This window comes from Mastomys coucha, unplaced genomic scaffold (assembly GCF_008632895.1).
Source record: "Mastomys coucha isolate ucsf_1 unplaced genomic scaffold, UCSF_Mcou_1 pScaffold22, whole genome shotgun sequence".
Taxonomy (NCBI): domain Eukaryota; kingdom Metazoa; phylum Chordata; class Mammalia; order Rodentia; family Muridae; genus Mastomys; species Mastomys coucha.
In genome coordinates this window covers 148,353,138-148,374,753 of record NW_022196905.1, presented here as the reverse complement: position 1 = coordinate 148,374,753, position 21,616 = coordinate 148,353,138, and the positions used below count along the sequence as shown (strand labels likewise).

At 35.9% G+C, this 21,616-nt stretch overlaps 1 protein-coding gene and 1 long non-coding RNA gene across 2 annotated transcripts in view; one reads left to right on the top strand and one right to left on the bottom strand.

Moving 5' to 3' along the window:
• LOC116071107 overlaps nt 1-15,242 on the bottom strand; it is a 42,619-nt gene extending 27,377 nt beyond the window's left edge. The window contains exon 1 of the long non-coding RNA XR_004110709.1: nt 15,090-15,242. This is a non-coding gene — a long non-coding RNA (uncharacterized LOC116071107). The remainder of the gene's footprint in view (nt 1-15,089) is intronic.
• Nucleotides 1,394-18,485, top strand: Slc10a2 (solute carrier family 10 member 2). Its single transcript, XM_031342522.1, has 6 exons — nt 1,394-1,770; nt 7,406-7,524; nt 12,278-12,366; nt 13,523-13,698; nt 15,579-15,736; nt 18,249-18,485. The coding sequence occupies exons 1-6, from the start codon at nt 1,394-1,396 to the stop codon at nt 18,368-18,370; spliced, it is 1,041 nt and encodes a 346-aa protein (XP_031198382.1). The 3' UTR covers nt 18,371-18,485.
• Nucleotides 18,486-21,616: the final 3,131 nt, after the last annotated feature.

The following is a 21,616-nucleotide window of genomic DNA, read 5'->3' as shown; positions in this document are numbered from 1 at the left end:
TCTGTGTGAGCAGTCAGACTTCACTATTGTGATATAACTAGTGACACAATCAAAGCCCTGCCCAATCTCAAAGGAGTACCCTGTTCAACATCATTACCCTCAACTGTATGCCCTATAGAAAACAAAGTCAAGCCCAGAGTCAGCACCTACACTTTTAAAAGGCTCACTAAGGATCTTGAGCATATTGAGTTCTAAGAAACTGTTCTAAATTGTTTATGTTAGTTAGTGTGTCTTTCTGGGGGAGAGAGATGGAGACAGGATCTTATTCTCTAGTCCATGGTGCTCCTGAACTTCACATCCTCAAACTTCATGCTCTTTGGACTCCTGAGTCTACAGACATAAGCTAAAACCAAACCTACTCTAATGTTGTGTTTAAATATCTGAGAATTGGACCATTTGTCTTCTGCCTATTTTTGTGCCTTCCTTATATACCTAACCACAGTGTTCTGTGTGTCCATCATAAAAATAACTACTTGATCCAACAACCTCTTATAATACTTTCCATTTTATACACACACACACACACACACACACACACACAATTTTAATTCCTAACTCTAAACACAAAGAGATTTACTGTAACTTTGACCTAATCTAGAGTTCATGCCTCTAAATAACTGTATTGTCTCTATCTATAAAACACTTTGTTGCCATGTCAATATATGTATAATTCATGTATAAGTAATTGAGGGTGGCTCCATATGACAGACTCCAGCAGAAAACATTCTGTACTCTCAAGGATTAACCACCTTTCCCTAAGTTTTCTTTCAAGCCCTAGAAGTCTGTGAAACATACATATGTTTTGTGGACACCATAGTTCATATAAGGAAGAATGACCACTTGAGAGCTATTGTAAGAAAGCTGAAAATCTTCAGTCTGTTGTCAACTTGTAATGTAATTTGGCACAGGGTTATTGATTTTTGTTTTTAATATAGTTTTCAAGGCTTTAGTACTCCCTACTTAAAGTGGGAAGAGAGAATAATACACTTTCCTACACTTCAACCCTTAGAATGTTCTATACACTTCAGGGTTTAACTAAATTTTTCCCAGCAAACTTTCCTGGCATTAAACATTAACAAGGCTATTTCTGTATGGCACAGTTCATTATCATGCCAATAAATGATTAATTATAACTTTCTGTCTTGGCCAGTAGTTTTTCTGGACTTTTTATGATTCATTATTTGTGCTATGTTGTAATGCAGCCTCTCGAAACTGACATACTAGCATTTATTGTTTTTTATTGCTTCTCTAACGAGGATTTTGAAAGAGACACCAAGTACCACATGTTTAGAAAGGGTTTAAAAGTTTGACGTGTTGAACTCCAGCTGGCAGTAGAAACAACCAGGGAACTGGTGCTTCTGTGGACTTGGTCATTTACACAGCACAAGCAGTGATGGATAACTCCTCTGTCTGTTCCCCAAATGCAACTATCTGCGAAGGTGATTCCTGCCTAGTTTCTGAGAGCAACTTCAATGCAGTTCTCAGTACAGTGATGAGTGCTGTGCTCACCACCCTCTTAGCCATGGTGATGTTTTCTATGGGGTGCAATGTGGAAATCCACAAGTTCCTAGGACATATAAAGAGGCCATGGGGTATCTTCGTGGGTTTCCTCTGTCAGTTTGGAATCATGCCTCTCACAGGCTTCATCCTGTCTGTGGCCTCTGGCATCCTTCCTGTACAGGCTGTGGTGGTGCTAATTATGGGTTGCTGCCCTGGAGGAACTGGGTCCAATATCCTGGCCTATTGGATAGATGGTGACATGGACCTCAGGTAAGATACAAGAATCTGTGACTGCTACAGCCAGGTGGGGTTAAGCTTAGAAAAATCTGTATCTATTTTAAACATCCATTTGATCTGTTGCACTGACTAAATGTCTAAGGAGTTAAATGGAAAGAATAAATGCATCCATGTACCTTTTGAGACAGTTGCTTTGCTGTTAGAATTGGGGACTTATATTTTGTGCCTGTGTACTTTTTGTAGTGTTCATCCTAAACCAAACAGTAATTTAAATTTAAATTTTGTATTTTTAATATTTTTAGTTAGCACACAAAGTAGTAGGCTTCTGTGTGACATTTGTATGCATGTATATCACTGTGCTTTGTTCCTAATCATCCCTCAATACCATCTAGTTCCCCTCTCTCCCTCCTGCTGGTCCACACCCTATCCTCCCACATACATTCTATTATCTTCTCTATTCCCTCCCTGCTCTGCCCTGATACTTCCCTCTCTATCAAGTCCTGTGTGTATATATAGCTATGCATATATGTATAAATTTAAATTGAGATCAGCACTGAGAGTAAGACTTGGTATTTGTCTTTCTTAGTCTGTATTACTATGCTTGCACTTTGAATTCTAACTCAATTAACAAGAAGTTGTACTATCTGTGGGAAAAGATTCAAAGTTTTTCACTAAATAATTCTTCCCCAACCCACAAACTGTAATTGAGAAAATTTTGTTGCAATGGAATAAGAATAAACTTTCTGTGTGATGACTAGTTGGTCTTAGTGCAAATACAAGCTCAAACTTCTCATCAAATGTCTGGTCAACATCAGCTCCACCAAAAAGCCTGTTCTTTAGACAAATACTTCTTGGTTAAAAATCTAATGAAGAATTCATGAATTCATTTTAAATCTGCTGACATTAAGAAGAATTCTTCCACAGTATTTTTTAATTATGCTTACTTCTCTATAAAATAAGGAGAAAATAATTTCTCTCTTTTTCAACAGAGTAATCTAACTGTAATGTTTGTCCAATACAACTTGTGTCAGTTTTAACTAGCACTGTGTGGGAGGGAGGACTGGTGACTAATAGAAATTAGAAGCATTAATGGGACTAAAGCAGGAGTTTGAGGGCTTTTGTTGTTGTTGCTTTGTTTTGTTTTGCTTGTTTTGTTTTTACTTAATCACTTTACCTCCTGATCATTACACTGCTCTCAATCACTCATCCCACAATCCTTCCCCCATCCCTCCTCCTCTTCTTATCTGAGCAAATGGACCCCCACTGGGTATCACTCAGGCTGGCCCACAGCAAGTCTCTGTAAGGCTAGGCCCATCCTCTCCCACTGAGGCCAGAGAAAGCAGTCAGGTAGAACAACTGATCCCACATACAGGGAACAGCTTTTGGGACAGACCCTATTCCAGTTGTTTGGGACCCACTTTAAGACCAAACTGAACATTTGCTACATATGTGCATGGAGGCCTAGGTCCAGCCATGTATGTTATTTGGTTGGTGGTTCAGTCTCTGAGAGCCCTCATGGGCCCCAGTTAGTTTACTCTGTAGTATTCTTATGGTGTCCTTGACCCCTCCAGCTCCCTCAATTCTATCCCTCACTCTTCCACTCTTCCATGAGACTCCCTGAGCTCTGCCTGATATTTAGCTATTGGTCTCTGCATATGTTTCCAGCTACTGTTCATTAGTTGCTGGATAACCTACCATCAGCTCTGTTAGTCCCTAGGTGTCTGGTGAGCAGCTGGGAACTAGCCACCAACTCCCAACTGGTGCTATTTTTCTGATGCCTTAGAAAATAAAGAGCATGCATTACTTATTTTTGCATAAGGACATAGAATTACTGCCTAGCAACTGACATTACTATTCTTAAAGAAAAGCCCTGTGAAAGAACACAGGATAGTAAGTGCTATTGATATTTAGTTAATCTGTGAACCACAATATAGTAATCAGGACTTTTTAGGCTTCTACGTCATTGACCTGCACATGCAGAGAATGAGACTTCCAGGAACTACCAGACTTCAGAAAAATGACTCTGAGGCTTTAACCTACACTAAACAGCTTCTTAATATTTGTAAGTTTTAAACAATATAGTCTTGTAACAGTACAACCTGTACCTGAACATAATACCATACATTATTGCTGAACATAAAATCAGTTTAATATGGTACCATATTATTCTTCTACATCACTTATGCTAAGGTAAAATCACTCTGTAGTGTAGTAGTATCACCATGTTCTACACAAAGATTATAATGGACCTCTGTCATTAAGAGGTGGTCATGTTATAATGCAAGGTAACATTCGCAGTTAGAGAGATGTCTTAGGGGATAAGAGTACTTGCTGTTTTTGCATATGACCTAGGTTTCAATCTCAGCATCCATATGAGGTGGATCAAAATGTAACTCTAGCTCCAGGGCATAGAATGGCCTCTTTTGGTCTCTGTGAGTACCCATATAAACACAGTGTACACTTTCATACACAAACACAAATACATGTGCAAAAACAAACACAAAAAGAGAAAAAGGAAGAAAGAAAAAAAGAAAGAAAGAAAGAAAGAAAGAAAGAAAGAAAGAAAGAAAGGAAGGAAGGAAGGAAGGAAGAAAGATGTTTTTAAAAGATTATATTACATATTTCATATTAAGAAAACATGTTTAAACATTTCTTTAAAGAAAGTACAGTGTCAGCTACTAAGTAACAGCCCTCTAAAACTTAATTCTTCTGGAATGAGTATTGACAACTTAAGTCTCAGAATAATTTCTATATATGCAGCATTATCTACTATTTATATTTCTAATTCTGTATTCTTAGAACATTGCCTGCTCCATCTTCAATTGAAATTTATTTTTACTAGCTACTGTTCTTAGACACTGTAAGCCATTAAATATAAGGTTAAGTTCTTAAAGAACCTTGGTGTATTTAACTCTCCAAAGAATCTTAGGGTCCTCTGCATTGACACAAGAGAAAAAATAATGTTTATAACCTTTGCCAACATCATCATGTTGGTGACTGTCAGTGTCAAATTTGGGTTCCAGACAGACAATATCTATTGTACTTCTCTTAGCTCTTGACCTCTGATCATATTTTATCTATCACCTGCCTAGTCTACAGAGTCAGACACACTTCTGCTGATATTTCAGAGGTGAAGTTTTGCTTTTGATATGATTACAGTCTTTATATTTCCTTATCCTTGATTACACTCAATTCTTCAACACATGCCAGATTTTTACTTATGAACTTCTTCCCCCAAATATATATGTTTTCCCTAACAGTTAATAGATAAACCTGAAAAGAAATAAAGCCAAATTACATTTTAATTTTCAAATTCATTATATTTTATCATTCCATGTGATCTCTCAGAAGTATTTATATTTTCTACATCTCTGTCCTCTATAGAACTTAATTTTTCACATAAAATATGGTTTTTTTCAATGATTTATTGCTCTCCCTACTGTTTATGAAAATTCTCCTTGGACCAGTTCAACATAATTTTTGTTTGTTCTTGTTATTAGCTCAGATAACATCAACTTCTAGCCTCCTTTCATTTATTCCTCAACATCTTATTTACAAATGTTCTGCCACATCAAAACACTTCATTTTTCAATTTCCATCTTTTCTCTCCCATAAAGTTTCACTGAGAAATTTCTCACATAAAACCCAATACCACAATATAATTTCTTAAGTTGGACAATAATTCTCATTCAAACTTTCATGAAAGAAAAGAGAATAATTCTAACTCCCTCCTAATATCTGTCTGTATTTTGACCTACTTCTCTTCAATATGAGCTGATAAGGAGTCCTGTTACCCTGAATTCCCTCCTCACTATGAGGATGTACTAGATGCCCAGCAAAAAGGGAGTTTTATTGTGGAGTAGGTTAAAACAAAGAACGTCAGATCAATGAAAGAAGGAAGTAGGTGGAGCAAATTTGCAAATTCCAGTGTGTTAATTACAAACAGGATAAAGAACTGCTAGTAATGAATTGATAACTTTATTTACCTATATTAAGTTCATCTCTGACAAAAATTAAACTTATAAGAAACTCTTTTTATTTCATTTTAGTTAGTATGTAAAACATACTATTATGACATCCAAGTTCATATATTATCACTGTGCTTTCATTAAGATTCACTTCCCAGTGTCTTTCCACAGTTTTTCCCTTGTGCTTAGTGCTGCTATGCTCTCAGATTGTTATAGATCATAGTGTGACATTTTTTTCAGAGAAGATGTGAATAAACAGCTACTCACCTTAGATAGGACACCAATAAGAGAAGCAGAGATGATTTCAATAAAATCTAGCTAAAGGAACCTATAAGTTTAACTGGAGTTACTTATAGGAACATGAGTAAAATGTTACTTATAGGAGCATGTACTAGCTACCCTACTAAAGAAAATGTCTCCCATCATCAAACAACCTTTGTCTGTATAAATCCTTACTATGGCATAGTTATTTGTTGTGGAGGAGACATACTGTAAATACAACTGACTTTCCTCTTGATATTTTTCTATGAACCAAATTCCACCAAATGGCAGTTTAATTCTTTGTAGTCTGTGAGGTAACTGACAAAGAGAAGTCCAATGCACTGCCCAGACCCACAAACTAAGGGACATCACATTTCTCCAATCCAGTGTGTGCCTTCAAAGCACAGGTATTAAGCCCCTCTATTTTACAATCAGAGAATGTACCCTTGTATCCAGAACATTTTGGAGAAGTCCAGGAAAACTCAGTGCTCAAAACCTCTCTTCTATTCTCTGTCATAGTGCTGAAAGTAGCTTAATTTAATTTAAGAGAGTCTTGCAGATCAAATGCTAAAATCTTCCTATGTAGTCAGGCATCAATAGTAAACTGATTGCAGTTCTTTGATTGTCATTCAAATGGTAATAGTACGTTCACTTTCCCAGGGAAGGTGTGAACAAACACCTTGTTATCCTGATAATAGACAAAGGAAAGGATTCACCAAAATCCACTTGTGAACCAATGAGTTTATTGAACTTACTTACAAAGTACATGGAAGAAGTTACTGCTAAAAGTGTCAATAACCACAAAACATGCATCACCACAAAGTCCACCCCATTATGATCAGAGTCCCACCTGTAATCAACCTTCTGCTTCCTGTGTACTGCAGCAGTTCCCAATATCACTAGGATGTGGGGATGGAACAAAAGGAAATGGATTTCACACTGGAATTCTGGATGGGATTCTATGGCCCTTCCCACATTCTTTCTATAGGAAAATGATCACCACGTCCACTATCATTATCATAGACTAGTTAGCATCATACTCTTCTGTTTATTTCATTGTTATAGCTACTGTAAGCCAATGTAATTTCTATGCCAAGACAGCCTGGTATGATGCTAAGTTATGCTTAAATGAAAAAACCATATACAGCAGTTCACAAGCCCAGATATCTGCTACCTTCTTCAACAATTATTTTTAAGCATCATTGACTACCCTCTATCTTTCAGAACAAATACTGAGTGAAGGATGGTACAGACTGCATGAGACAACATCAAGTGACAGTGACCCTGCCCAAAGTCAGGCACTTTAGAAACATAACCAATGTGTATTCCTATCATACAGAATGATGTGCTAGCTGAGTCTGACCCTCACAGAACTTAAAAAATGAAAGAGCATCTCCCTTAGAAAACATAGACACCTCAAGTTGTTTGTTTCATTTCAGTGTTAGCATGACTACTTGCTCCACACTGCTTGCCCTTGGAATGATGCCCCTTTGCCTCTTCATCTATACAAAGATGTGGGTCGACTCTGGAACAATTGTGATTCCCTATGATAGCATTGGTAAGTAATTCCTCTGCAGGATACTTCTTATTACCTTCAAGTTATCTGCTTAGTCCCTGCTAGGATACCAAGTCAGGCTCCATGCTCACATCTAAGTATCATTGCCCTTTGAACTAGAGGTAGATATTTTCCCATATATAATTTCTTTACAAATTTACCCTGCAGTTTGTAAGAGTATTGATAGAATGTAAATTCCAAAACTTGACTCCTCAAAGAAAAACTAATTTTGTCTCAGCTCAAATTAACATGGGAAAGGAACAGCTTTAGAAATGCAGCTTTTACCTAATCATATGCCCTGAGGAGGATTAGGCTGCTAGAGGGTAGGAGCCACCATTTTTTCTGTGCTGAGTTTATGCAAAGAGGTCTTTATACCAAACATTCAAATTAAAGAAATACACAGACACACACAATCATAACAAGACTTAAGAATAGTATGTAGTTGTGAGTGGTAAAATGAACACTCCTGAATAAAATGTATTGTTCTCTATCCTCAACTATGAGCCATATCTTGATACAAAAGTCAATTTAATGATACTCTTCGATTGTTTTTAGTTTAAATTTTTTAAATTTTTTTAAATTTTATTTAATCTTTTTTTTAACACTTTAAATTTTATCCCCCTCATGGTCTACCCTCTGACTGTTCCACATCCCATACCTTCTCCCTATCTCCATGAGGATGTCACCAGTCCCCAACTGCCACCCCCACCAGATTTCTCTACTCTCTGGGGCCCCCAAGTCTCTTGAGGGTTAGGTGCATCTTCTCTGGATGAACCCAGACCCAGCAGTCCTCTTCTGTACATGTGTTGGGGGCCTCATATCAGCTGATGTATGATGCCTGGTTGGTGGTCCAGTGTCTGAAAATTTCGGGGTTCCAGATTAATTGGGACTGCTTGTCTTCCTACTGGATCACCCTCCTCCTCAGCTTCTTCCAGATTTTCCCTGATTCAACCACAAGAGTCATCAGCTTCTGTCCATTGTTTGGGTGTAAATATCTGCATCTGACTCTTTCAGCTGCTTGTTACGTGTTTCAGAAGGCAGTCATGACAGTTCCTTTTTTGTGAGCAATTCATAGCCTCAGTAATAGTACCAGGCTTTGGGGCCTCCCCTTGAGTTGGATCCCACTTTGGGACTGTCACTGGACCTTCTTTGCCTTAGGCTCTTCTCCATTTTTGTCCTTGCATTTTTTTCAGACAGGATCAAAAGTCAATTTAATGGTATTATTTTCTTTTCATGTCCTGGAAGTCAAATTTGCTAGTTATGACTCTACCTCTACTCATTTCAACTCCTACATTCCTTCCCATTTTGAAGAAGCTTCTTTTATGTTTTGGGAAGAAAAGAAATGATAAAAGATGAAACAATTGGTATAACATGAAGATGTGGTCAGAGACAAACTGAAAGAACTAGCAGCACATGCAAAGCACTCAGAAATACCCTGACAGAAGTGATTTATAAAGAATATAGTACCTAGTACCAGTCACCAGGTACAGTGCATGACTGTTACTTTTAAGCTGACTTTGCAAATAATTCTTCCCTAAGCTGTCTCAGAAAGGCTTAGGTTTACTTAGCAGAAAGAAGCACACATCCAAGGTCAAACAGAAACTCTCAAAGTTATCTAGAAAAGAAATTCCTATAGGAATAGGAAACTAGTCTAAAAGTCTCTTCTTTTCCAAGAAAGATTATTTCAATTATTAAATATGGTTCATCCTAGAGACAAGTGAGAATAAATTTTGTGAGGACTGACTATGAGGTAGACATCTGCAGTTTTTCAGTTTCAGCTCTTTCCTACCTCTATTATATATATTAAATTGTGGATTCCCCTTGATTTCAATGGGGAATTTTGCAGGTGTAAGATCCTCCTATTGGTCCCTGAGGAACTCCCAAGTTACAATAGAATCTCCTTCAAACAGGGTTTAGAGTGACACCCAAGCCTAAGTATGTATGTTCCTGCTTACATCTCAAACTCTTCCCTTAATGAAAACCTTCCTTAGAGTTAAATAATCCCATCTCTTTAAACACTAAACTGAATTATAGGCATCTCAGAACTGATTAGACAATTTTGACTGGACATTACACAGTGCTAAAACAAATAATGTAAGCCTTAAAATATTCTTTTTTTTTCTATTCAGTCCCCTCTGGAAAATGTCCCACAGGAACATTAACAAATATGAACTACTATGTAGATGACATACTATATATTTTAAGACAAATTAACTTTGAGTTGGATTTTGTTTTCTTTGTTTTGTAACAAGGTATCACAATGTAGCTCTCTGGCTGTCCTGGAACTTGCTTTGTAGACCAGGCTGTCCTCAAACTCACAGAGATCTGCCTCTCTCTGCCTCCTGAATTCTGTGATTCATGGTGTATGTCATGGTAATCAGTAAGTCAAATAAGTTTTGAAAGGGGAAAATAAGAAATGGATTGCAAATCCATGGGGAATGTCCTCATAAGAGGTCAAAAGGAAAGCAAGAATAGAAAAACACAAGATATTTTCTAAAAAACAGAAAAATGGAGTTTTGAACACAAAAATTATTTGCTTACAATAGGCTGTTCTCCAAACTGACCTTTTTCCTGTTTATTTTTAATCTTTAAATATTTTTAATGAGTATAAAAATGAGCTGACAGCCTCATGAGATGTTGTCATTACTTATAAATGAGGTTGTTGGGGTTTGGGGTGATAATTTAATTTGCTGAAGATTATCGGGGAGCTGGGAATAGATATAGGTAAGCTCTCCAGTCTACTCTACAGGTACTGTGCTTCTGACAGCTTACATTGCTCAGTGTGCTTCTCCCACCCTAAAAGTGTTACTTAACCCTGAAGATGCTGACATGTGACTGAAAGTCAGTCTCTGTGGAGCTTGAGCCACTAAACTATACTGTGTTAGACAGTGAGTGCCTGATGTCAACATTATTAAATATATCACCACAGCATGATGATGCAGGCATCATTCCATCCCATTGTTTTGAAGTGAAGTCTAAGGAAGCTACAGCTTTCAGTCCACATTATCTTCTCATCCTTCCTCTTCTCCTGGCCTTTCTTTCTTCTTATTACCACTGTTTCGTCTTAAATAATGAACACATGATGGTTTTGGTATGTGTAAACATCTCCTTTTGGATATGTATAGACAGGCATCTTACACATAGAGCATAAACAAGTCAGTAAATCAAGACTTCTAGAGAGAAGAAAACTAGCTCCCCAGTCGCTGGAGAGTAAGCATTACAGCACCTTCCCTCCATGGGCAGAGGCCTTACTGCTGGGTGTGAAGAAGAACCAAAGTGGTCTTTGAAGTCACTGAAACCTTCATTGGCTTTACCTGCCACAGAGAGTAAATGCTTCTGCCAGGAGTATTCCAAAGTCCTCTTCTTGCTGCACTGTCACCAGACACTCTTCCAAGGTGGAAGAATTTTAGGCCAAAGGAGTCAACAAGTTATGTCAAGATAACTTTAATTCAAAGCCTAGAAACTTAATAAATGTCCAAGAAATAAAATCTCCTCAAAATAGAGGATGCAGGAATAACCAAAGGAACTTTGTAGAAGACCTGCTGACTAGATCTAACACCCTTTCCCATAAGTCTTCCTGTATCCTTTCTCCTAAGTAGGAGTAGCTCTTATCTATCTTATTGTCCCTCATTTCTACCTTTTTCTTTATTGTCTATCTTTCTGTTAGTTATTTTAATTCTGAGTAATTTGTGAGCCACAGTAATTGCCCACACATCAACAGGAAAGCTAAAATACTATGAGAATTATATTTTCAGATTCATTTTACCTTAATATGTATAGGCTTTCAATCTATAGTCTGTTGACCAGACCTGGGTCAAATGATCCAATACTAGGCAGACATCTATTCTCAAAATTTTACCATTTGGTTTTACTATTTCATACTTGTTTAAAAGAGTATTTGAAAAAGAAACTACCCATGAGAAGTTGGAACTCTCCAGTGGTCTGTTAAACAAAGGGACTATTAGGCAAACAAGTATTAAATAATATAGAGACACAAATCATGTGTCACAGGAAAGGCAGTAAATCTCCAATGGTGAAGTTGAAGTATGACTTTTTTATCTGGTTGGGTGAAACTGAGCTGCAAAGAATTATAATTACACGAGAAGTTGCCAGATATATTATCTCACATAAAATTTAGGGTATGGTTTTTCATCTTATTCTCTCACAACTCTGTCATAAATTTGAATAACTAAAATGAATTTTAACTAGATTTTTTTAGCCTTCAAACTTTATGATTATTAAGTAAAGTTTTTTATATTTTCTTCTATTTTAAAATTTAGAAAGGTTTGTTTCTACCACCATGAAGTAACAGGCTACCTGTTATGTAATCTACCAGGTAATATAATCTACCTATACCTCAAAAACATATATAAACATGTATATACACAAAGTATGGGAAAGTACTTTTTCTGATTAAGTTGTCAGAAAAAAAGACTTAATAGACTAAAGAAGCAAAAATTTTGACAAATAGAATTAAAATAGATTGTTAATATAAGGAAATAATCATCCCTGGATTCAGATAAATTATTTATATCGTCATTTTTCTACCTATTTTTAACTGAAATAGAGGAAGAGAGGTATATAGACATATGTGGATGTGTGAATTTGTGTGAGTGTGTAAATACATGTGTGTGTATCTGTGTGCACATAATTCTACATACTGTTTTCAGTATTCAAGAAGACAAAAGAACTGTTAAGCTTTTTCCAAGCTACTTACATTTTCTTTCCCATGTGTTAATGTTTTCATCTTTGTTAGGCATTTCTCTGGTCGCCCTTGTTATTCCTGTTTCCATTGGAATGTTTGTAAATCACAAATGGCCCCAAAAAGCAAAGATTATACTTAAAGTAAGTATCCCATGCATGGATCAAACTGTACAATTCAGTGCTCTATAGTCAGAACTGGAATGAGATGGTCTTTTCTTCTCCTCACCTTTGCTATTCTGACACTACCTTTTGGAAGACTTGTCATTGTTAGTCATAAAGTCTTTCCTTAGAGAAGACCCTTTGTGATCCTATCTGGGGGACAAATTTCTATCCTGCCTTTAAGCCACAAATTCAATTGTGACCCTTTCACTTTAATCTATTCTTAAATGATCTTGCTGTTATGTAGGCTGAGTTTATGGTATAAAATATATCTAGGCAGCTTTTCTGAGAAGGTATGGCATATTTTTCTCATACCTAGTATAACATAGAACTCAGTGCTCAAAAACTGGTAGATACAAGTTTGTAGGATGTGAAGAGATAAGGCAGTTGGCATTTCTTGTTTTACAGGGAAACACAAAGTTCTCATTTCCAGATGTTTTTAAGTTTAATTAAAAAAAAAAAAAAAAGGAGAAAATGGAGATAGCTCAGCCATTAAGAGTATATACTTCTCTTGAACAACACCCACATCAGGCCGCTCAAATCCACCAGTAACTTTAGCTCCAGGGGATCCAAGGCCCTCTGTGGACATATACATAGCAAAATTATGTACACATTGACATTCACATAGCAAAATTAAACCCTTTTAAAAGGACAAATAAAGAGAATAGCTTATTTTTAATCTTATTGAACTTTTATGAAAACTTTTATCCTTTTCCCATGATGATAAAAGCATAAAATGTGACTGAGGATCTTATCCCCAATAACACATGAAAATAAGTCAAAATTGAAAAAGGTGCATGGCTTACTGAAGGACTTATAATAGAAAGATGTCTGATTGGAAAAAAAAAAGATAGATCTTCTAGGCTCTTGCTAGAATAGATTCTTCTTCCTTTTAGATCGGAGTACAGGATGTTTTGAAAATTGAGAAATCTTCCTTGGGCCAATTAAGCATGAATACATTGTCCTTATGTATTCCTAGTCTCTAGAACACAGAAGAAGCTCTTCTCTTCTGATAAAGCTAATGGGACATAGAAAGCTCTATTTTCATTTTCCCAAAGGACTGCCCAACCTTCATCCCTAACAAACATCTCTGGACTCACTTTGAAACAAGTATGGTTACTTGTGCCTTTTCTTCCAGATTGGATCCATTGCAGGTGCAATTCTCATTGTGCTCATAGCTGTGATTGGAGGAATACTGTACCAAAGTGCCTGGATTATTGAACCCAAACTGTGGATTATAGGAACAATATTTCCTATAGCTGGCTACAGCCTTGGTTTCTTCCTGGCTAGGCTAGCTGGTCAACCCTGGTACAGGTATGAGGTTTAGATAAATGAGATTGAACATTTTAGTTTATAACAGCTGTTGCAAAAGTTTCCTGTGGTGCAATTATAAAACAACCATAGGGCATAGAGAAATAATTCAGCAATTAAGAGGACAGGCTGCTTTTTAGAGGACTCAAATTTGCTTCTCAGCACCTTCATGGCTACTCCTAATCACCCTAATAGCCTCATCTTAACTAATTATATCTACAGTAACCCTGTTTCCACATAAGGTCATATTCTTAGATACCAAGGATTAGATATAGGTTGACAATATTTGAATTTGGGTGAGAGACATACTCAACCCATAGGAGCTGAAACTATTGGTGCCAAGTTCAAAACCCTTTATCTTCAATCATGACTACATCATTTAAATACCATAATTTGTTAAAAAATGATACAAATCTTCAAAAACTACTGGTTGCTTTTGTCTTCAACTCCCTGATATTCTTCTTCATTAGCCCTTATCCCATGAAGTAAAGCTTTTTCTTTGCTACATTTTCTGGTTTAATAAGCAGAATAACTTTCATTCAATTTAGTCTTGTGATTATATATAGGTTCCTCCAACCATCTCCAAATAGACTCATCTCCTAAAGGTGACAAACACTAAAGTATTCTTGTCATTTATCTAAAAACATTTATTTCCAAATGTTGCACCTAAGTTGATTGATAGACATGAAATCAGGTAAAGAAACAAGTAGGAGTATGCAGTTGAGAAAGAGGTGAGCACACTTGAACAGTGTTGGGCACAAGTGTTGGGCTTGAGCTAGGCAGACTCAGGCTTCATTCTACCCCTGCCTCTCACTCACTGAAGGATTTTAGACTAACACATTTATTTTATCTTAGTTCTCTTTATTGGATATTTAGAAAATTAATATGTATCTTGCAGATTTTAATCAAGACTGAATTAGAACAAAATTTATTTTAAAATAAATGCCTATAAGAAATATCATAGTTCAATATTTTTGGAGCCCTGATTTCTCATATACTTTCACTAAGAAAATAATTTGAAAAGGGTGAAACGAATCTCCTTTGCAACCTATAAAATGTTGTTATAAATGAATATCTCTCACGTTATAAATATATTGGGAAAGGTGAAAGGGCTCAGTAGTTAAGAGGATGTACTGTTCTTCCAAAGAAGCTGAGTTTTCATCCTAGCATCACAACCACCTGTAACTCCAGTTTCAGAGGTGCCCAATCTCTCTGCTTATTCTGTACACCTGCACACATGCTTGAATGTACCCACATGCATTCACAACATTAAAGTTAAAATAATATATATAATAGTTTTATATATTAATGTACTTGCTCAATGTAAAGTTACATGTTAAAATATATACACCAAATATGTGTGTTAAAAGCAGAGATAAAATTTAGGTATGTACTTGCAATTTCAAAAACAGGGGAACTGAAGCATGAGGATTTCCATAAGTTAGAAGAACCTTGATGAAACCTATCTTGAAAAGAAAGAAAAAGAGAGAAAGAAAGAAAGAAAGAAAGAAGCAAAGAGAGAGAGAGAGAGAGAGAGAGAGAGAGAGAGAGAGAGAGGAAGGAAGGAAGGAAGGAAGGAAGGAAGAAAGGAAGGAAGACAGAAAGAGCAAGCAGAAAATAGAAAAAAAGGGAAACAGAAAAGTAGAGAGAGAGGAAGGAGGAACAAAGTTGTAAAGAGAAGAAAAGAGATAAGGTAAGGTAAGGAAAGAAGGGTTGAAGGAAGGGACAGAAGGAAGAAGGGAAGGAGGGTGGGGGAGGGAGGGAGGCAAGGAGGGAGGGAGGGAAGACAAAAAATCACAATTTGTGTACCTTATCATACCTTCCCTTTGTGTTATATCATAATAAGACAAATAACAGATAAAGCATATAAATCTTACTCCCAGGTGCCGAACAGTTGCCTTGGAAACTGGAATGCAGAACACTCAGCTGTGTTCCACCATTGTACAGCTCTCCTTCTCCCCTGAGGATCTCAACCTTGTGTTCACCTTCCCACTCATCTATACTGTTTTCCAGCTCGTCTTTGCAGCAATAATATTAGGAAGTAAGGAATAATGCTAATCAAATTCTACTATGATGTTCTTTTTGGATAAATCCTGGATTTGATAAAAACAGACTTAAGAGTCTCCATTTTTGGCAGTGAATTGTGCAAATTGAAAGAAAATGTACTCACCAAAGTCACTTATCATGACTTCATATATTCTGATAAGAAGACTTCCATTTTCTATAGGTCTTGGGTTTTTTAAAGAGAAAAGCAAAGGAGATGGATTTCCTTTCTTGACTTTCTCTCCCTCAGTAGCCAGACTTATTAACCTGTGAAGAATATTTTCTTATGAACCTTTTTAAATACTTCCAAGGAACCTGGGTTTTAGTGGCTCTTTTCCCCAAAGCCTTGTCTTGATATGCTTTGTAAATATGGTATTTATCAGAAAGTGGCAAACCATATTTTTCATAAAAATCATAAGTCAGGTGTATGTTTAAGTTCATGCATATCAATTTAAATACCCATATAATTGAAGATGCAATGTACCAAAGATAGATAGCCCAGTTTTAAATTTTATTCTATTATAGCATAATTTCATCCTCATTTGGCCCATACCAACTGGCCTTCACCAAATTGAAATTTTCCTTACATTTGACTATCCAAAGCCTAGTGTTACTTAACCCTCATTTTAAAGTCCTATTTAAAACAAAGAAAGAAACTTTCCTTTAACTTTTCATGACATTTTAATAGGAAATGGAGAGTAGAGGTGTATGACAAAATTACTGTGAAGATTAAGTTCTGAATTGCCAAGAGATATTTCACTTATCTTTGCCTTATTTTTCTCCCCAGCTCTAGTATTTATCATGTGCCTACAGATGCCCATCACACTAATATCTGTGTTATTTTTCAAACAACATCACATGAATCCATTAGGGGTCTGGCTGTGAGGAAATGCAGATAAGTAGATAACTTGAGCTTTCTGGACAGCCAACCTAGCCTAACCAGTGAGTTTCAAGCTAGTGGAAAACTTGTCTTCCAAGGGACAGCCCTGGCAAGGATCAGGTACTAATGTGGCACACAGAGTTGGATGAAAGCCAAAGATCATCAATCTTTGGCTTTGTAACTCTCTCTCACTGATCTGGAGGCCAGAAGCCATCTCTGGCAATATAACTCTTACTGTTCTAGAGCCAAGAGCTGATGACTTTTGGCAATTTCACAGATAAAGACAAAAAAAAGCCAGACACGCAGACACACACACATACACACACACACACACACACACACACACACACACACACACAGACACACACACACACACATACACACACACACTAGTCAAGCCTGACCACCTGTCTCATCAATTTTACAAGTGCAGATGCATACTTACAACATGCATACCCATATACTTACATATGTATGTAAATGCATACATATAGACAGACAAATATATACATATATACATTTGGTGGATTGAGCTCAGTTCCAAATGTCACAGATACACATTTCGTGGGTGGGGCAGAGCCCCAAAAGTCACACTTTATTTCTTCTCTCTAGCCTTTTTATACCTTCTTAGATAAAAGTTCTTTATAAAATTATGTCATAGACAAAATGTTACACAAATGCTGAGTTCAAATCAGTGTTTAATTCTATAAACTGTAAGATGAAAGTAGCAATTTTGCATGGCCTTGCTTTATCATAGTGCATATTTGTGGCTTCTGACTTGTAATGAATGTTTTTCTGATTACAAACTTGTTTCAACCTTGCTTTCTTATCCTAGTGCAATTGGCCCATGACATATGAAAGTCTCTAGTGACCTTGCATCTCAGAGCTCACCCATTACAAGCTATCCAAAATGGTGGGCCATCTCTAGAAAACTTGTTTACATTTTTTCTAGATGGCTTCGGATACCTGTTTCAACAAGCAAGATAGATAGCTCTTGAGGAGCAACATCCAAGGATAACCCCTGACCTCTACAAATTACACACATGCATAGTAATGAATCTGAATTCACACATTACCTAAATATAACATATACCCATACAAGTGCACACAGGTTCAAACGAACACAAAGAAAGACAAAAGATGTTAAGAAAAACTTTCACCACAGGAGAAATAAAGTCTGATCAACAACAGGAAGTAATAGGTGAAGACAGAAGACTAGGCATGCAATTCTGATCCAAGTCTCTCTACAAGAAATGATCAAACCAAGGCCTTGGACACTTCACATATATTTAGTTGAAGACTACTACATTAACTGGAGTGGAATAAACACAAAATAATTTTTCCTTACTGTTAAGTATCATATACAGCTTAAAGCCATGAAAAGATCATGTACTGAGTAAACATCATCTGAAGCTCTCCACCCAGATTTTTTGAGAGTCATTACTGCCATACCAGTAATCATAGAACAAAAAAAAAAAAAAAAAGTTGGTTTCTTACAATAACTCCAGTCTGTAGAAAATGCAAACTGCTTTCTGAGATGTACAATGCAATCACTCGTTCAAATTGGTTTTCAAGGTGCTATTCTGAAATTTATTTGACACCCCCTGCCATGTATTTTTTTTTTTTGCAGTTTATGTCACATACAAGAAATGTCATGGAAAAAATGATGCTGAGTTTCTCGAGAAAACAGACAATGAACTGGACGCCAGGCCATCATTTCATGAGACAGACAAGGGATTTCAACCAGATTAGAACTAGACAAGAAAAAAATGAAAACTTCTAGAACAACATTCATTAAACTAAAACTGAAATTATTTCTTTTGGTGGACTAATCAGCAGAGAAACAAATTTAAATGTTAAATTCAAATTGAAGTTATTGGTTTTTTATATGAAGGGAGTAGTTATACATTCTTTAGTGTGACAAAGATCCAAAGATGTATGTGTGTGCATATACATGTGCATGTGTGTGTAAGTGTGTATGTGTATGTATGTATGTGTGTGTGTATATGTGTACATGAGTCAGTTTTCTGTATCCATGGTCACAAGATATTCCTTGATTTCAAATTCACAGAAGCTTAAGCCTCTTTAATAAAAAGGCAAAGTGTTTATAGTAATCTCTTATATACTTCAGATCAATATTATCTTACTAAAATATTTAACATGATGTAAATGTTGTGTAAATAGTTGTTTCACTGTATTGTTTAGGAAATGATGTTTTTTAAAGTCTGTAATATTTTATGTTCAGTACAGGTATCATATTTCAGATATTTTTGGCCATAGTTAAAATCATAGATGTCAAACTTATCTTTTGGGGACCAAATGCATGTACATAGAATGCATAGATAGATAGATAGATACATAGATAGATAGATAGATAGATAGATAGATAGATAGATAGATAGATAGATAGAAACTGATTATCATTAACATATTATCAGAAAACATCTATAGACCTAACTTTATATAGGTCAAACTGGAAACTTGGTCATATGTAAGCTGAACTCAGAGTCAAGCACTTTTGTTTGTTAAAATATGACATTATTACTGTAAAATGATTATTTTCTTCAGTATACTTGGTTGTAAAATGATTTATGTGAATGAATGTATTCCTCTGACATTCTAATCATGAGTTTGAAATTTTGCAATATATTTATTTGTGGTTTTGCACTATATTCTAGTAAATATCTGTATTTGTATTTTAGAAAAGAAGCTTCTTCAAATGACATTCCAGAAATAGAAATGAGAGAAAGTATTACTAGTTAATTCAGGAACAAATTAGAATTGGATTAACTCATCAACATATTTTATATCCATTCACATACCTAGGGTCCACTGATACCCTTTTTATCTTAAGATATTTTGATCTATATCAAGACATAGAACACATTCAATACAGTTTGAATTTGACAACTAATTTTTGAAACTCTGGAGAGGTTTATTAAAATATGATCTGTATGAAGTGGGTCCAAATGGGCCAAATATGATAGATATTAAGCCCATATGAAGTGCCATACCAGTCACCATGAGCAAGGAGGTGTCAGAATTTACAAAGGAAAAATGGTATCAGCCTAGAAAATGATATAATATAATTGAGAGACAAAAAATGCATAATGAAAAGCACAGATAAAAGAAATATTGCCAAAAACTTAATATGGCAAATCTGATGTGACAGGAAGTTGCTACAGGAAGATTTATGTCAGAAAGTGAGATTTGAAGGTCAGAAGTCCCCAGGCAACAAAGTAGGAAAAGCATCCCACTGATGTCATGGATATACCTATCTATATCTAATATGATAGAAACCAAATAAGACTTACTAAAAATTAGCAAGATTGTATTGGTGTCATTAGGGATGGAATTTGTCAAGTGCTTTTCCCTTGAGACCCAACTTGATTTACTTTTCTTCATTTTGGGGCAGATATATGGTCTTAATTAGCCTTTAGTGGTTGACCTTATGGCAACTTTTGATATTCACATAGTCTTGTGGATTCCTTTAATTTATAATGTTTTGGCTCCAAAGAATACACTACATTTGAATGATCTGACTTTAGATCACAAAGAGGGCTTCTGGTTGTAGACTTAAAATATTTTGGCTGGAGATATTGTCACAGTCTGTACAGTATTTGCTCTGACAGCATGAGGATCTGAGCTAGACTACCAATACTCATATAAAATGCCAGGTATGATAATGTGAAGCTATAATCCCATTTACTAGAAAGGAGAAACCAGGAGGATAAGAGCCAGTCTAGCTAATCTGAGCTCTGGGTTCAGTGAGAGGCCATGTTGCAAAAACTAAAATAAAGAGCTACAAAGGAAGACACCTGCCATTGACCACACACACACACACACACACACACACACATTTCAAGCATTTTTTCATCACTAGACAAAAGCAATAAGTTGAACTCAGAATGTCTTAAGGCATTAGGCATTGACTAGTAGGCAGGAGACTGGATTTTCTTCTCAGTAATGTCAAAAAAGTACATCCAAGAATGGAAAATGAAGTCTAGCTGTTAAGTACCTTGTAACATTCCTTATAAAGAAGAAACCAGACAGATGCACTAAGACACCCTGTGAATTTCTATCAAATTATCAACACACCCAAAATCAAGGGCCTAGATGCCAGCAGCTGAATTAGCTGGGTTTTCTTCCCTAGTGATTAAAGAATATGAGTGACATAGAACTTTGTTTTCTTACCAGATGTGGTGGTAATGTTCTAGAAGGGAGAAAAATAGTTATGCTTTCTAAAATGACAAATCTCTCTTTTTTTAATGATTTTGCAAAGCTAATTAAATCATGTATATTATTGCCTCTGTTTCATAGTAAATGAATATTTTTATTTTAAAGGCATGAATAAAAAATGATTTTGTACTATCTGGATAGTGGAGTCTTTGTGAATACTGTCAAGAGGTCCTTAGTGCACAATCCTGGGGATATAAGTAAGGTGGAGTTTCTGAATTCTTAAAATGTTCTTTGAAAAGTGAATGAAGGAAACTCTTAATTAAATATACTAATAATTGGCTCTCCCACTGACACTAAGGATTTTCCACAAGAAAATAATGCAGAAGCATTAATCAAAGGCTCTTAAAAGTGAAGTGACAATGCTTGCTAATTTAAAATAATAATAAAAGTACTTCAAGGACTCATTAATAAAACCATCACCTTATATGAGAGATATATGCCTGTATGTGTGTGAGAGAGAGAAATCAATTACCCATGTATTGAAATCTCTCATCAATGCCAATAAGAAGAAACTCGGAGTCTCAACCTTATTCAACTCCTCAAACAAACTATTCTATTATATGTTAGTATGTAGGAGACACTCATTTTCTTCTAACCAAAAAAATTATCTTCCTTGGAATGCTTAATATCATACTGAGGCACCCATAGAAAGACAATGTGATATTGAATATCTCTTACTGAGACTATTTGATTAGGACTTACATTGAAAACATGAGTCTTCAAACTATCCCTTAGGTACTCATAGGAACTCATGGGATT

Coding starts and splice junctions, on each gene's coding strand:
- Slc10a2 (XM_031342522.1), top strand. CDS start 1,394: ATGGATAACTCCTCTGTCTGTTCCCCAAATGCAACTATCTGCGAAGGT. Junction 7,525..12,277: donor GATTCCCTATGATAGCATTG/GTAAGTAATTCC, acceptor CATCTTTGTTAG/GCATTTCTCTGGTCGCCCTT. Junction 12,367..13,522: donor AAGCAAAGATTATACTTAAA/GTAAGTATCCCA, acceptor CTTTTCTTCCAG/ATTGGATCCATTGCAGGTGC.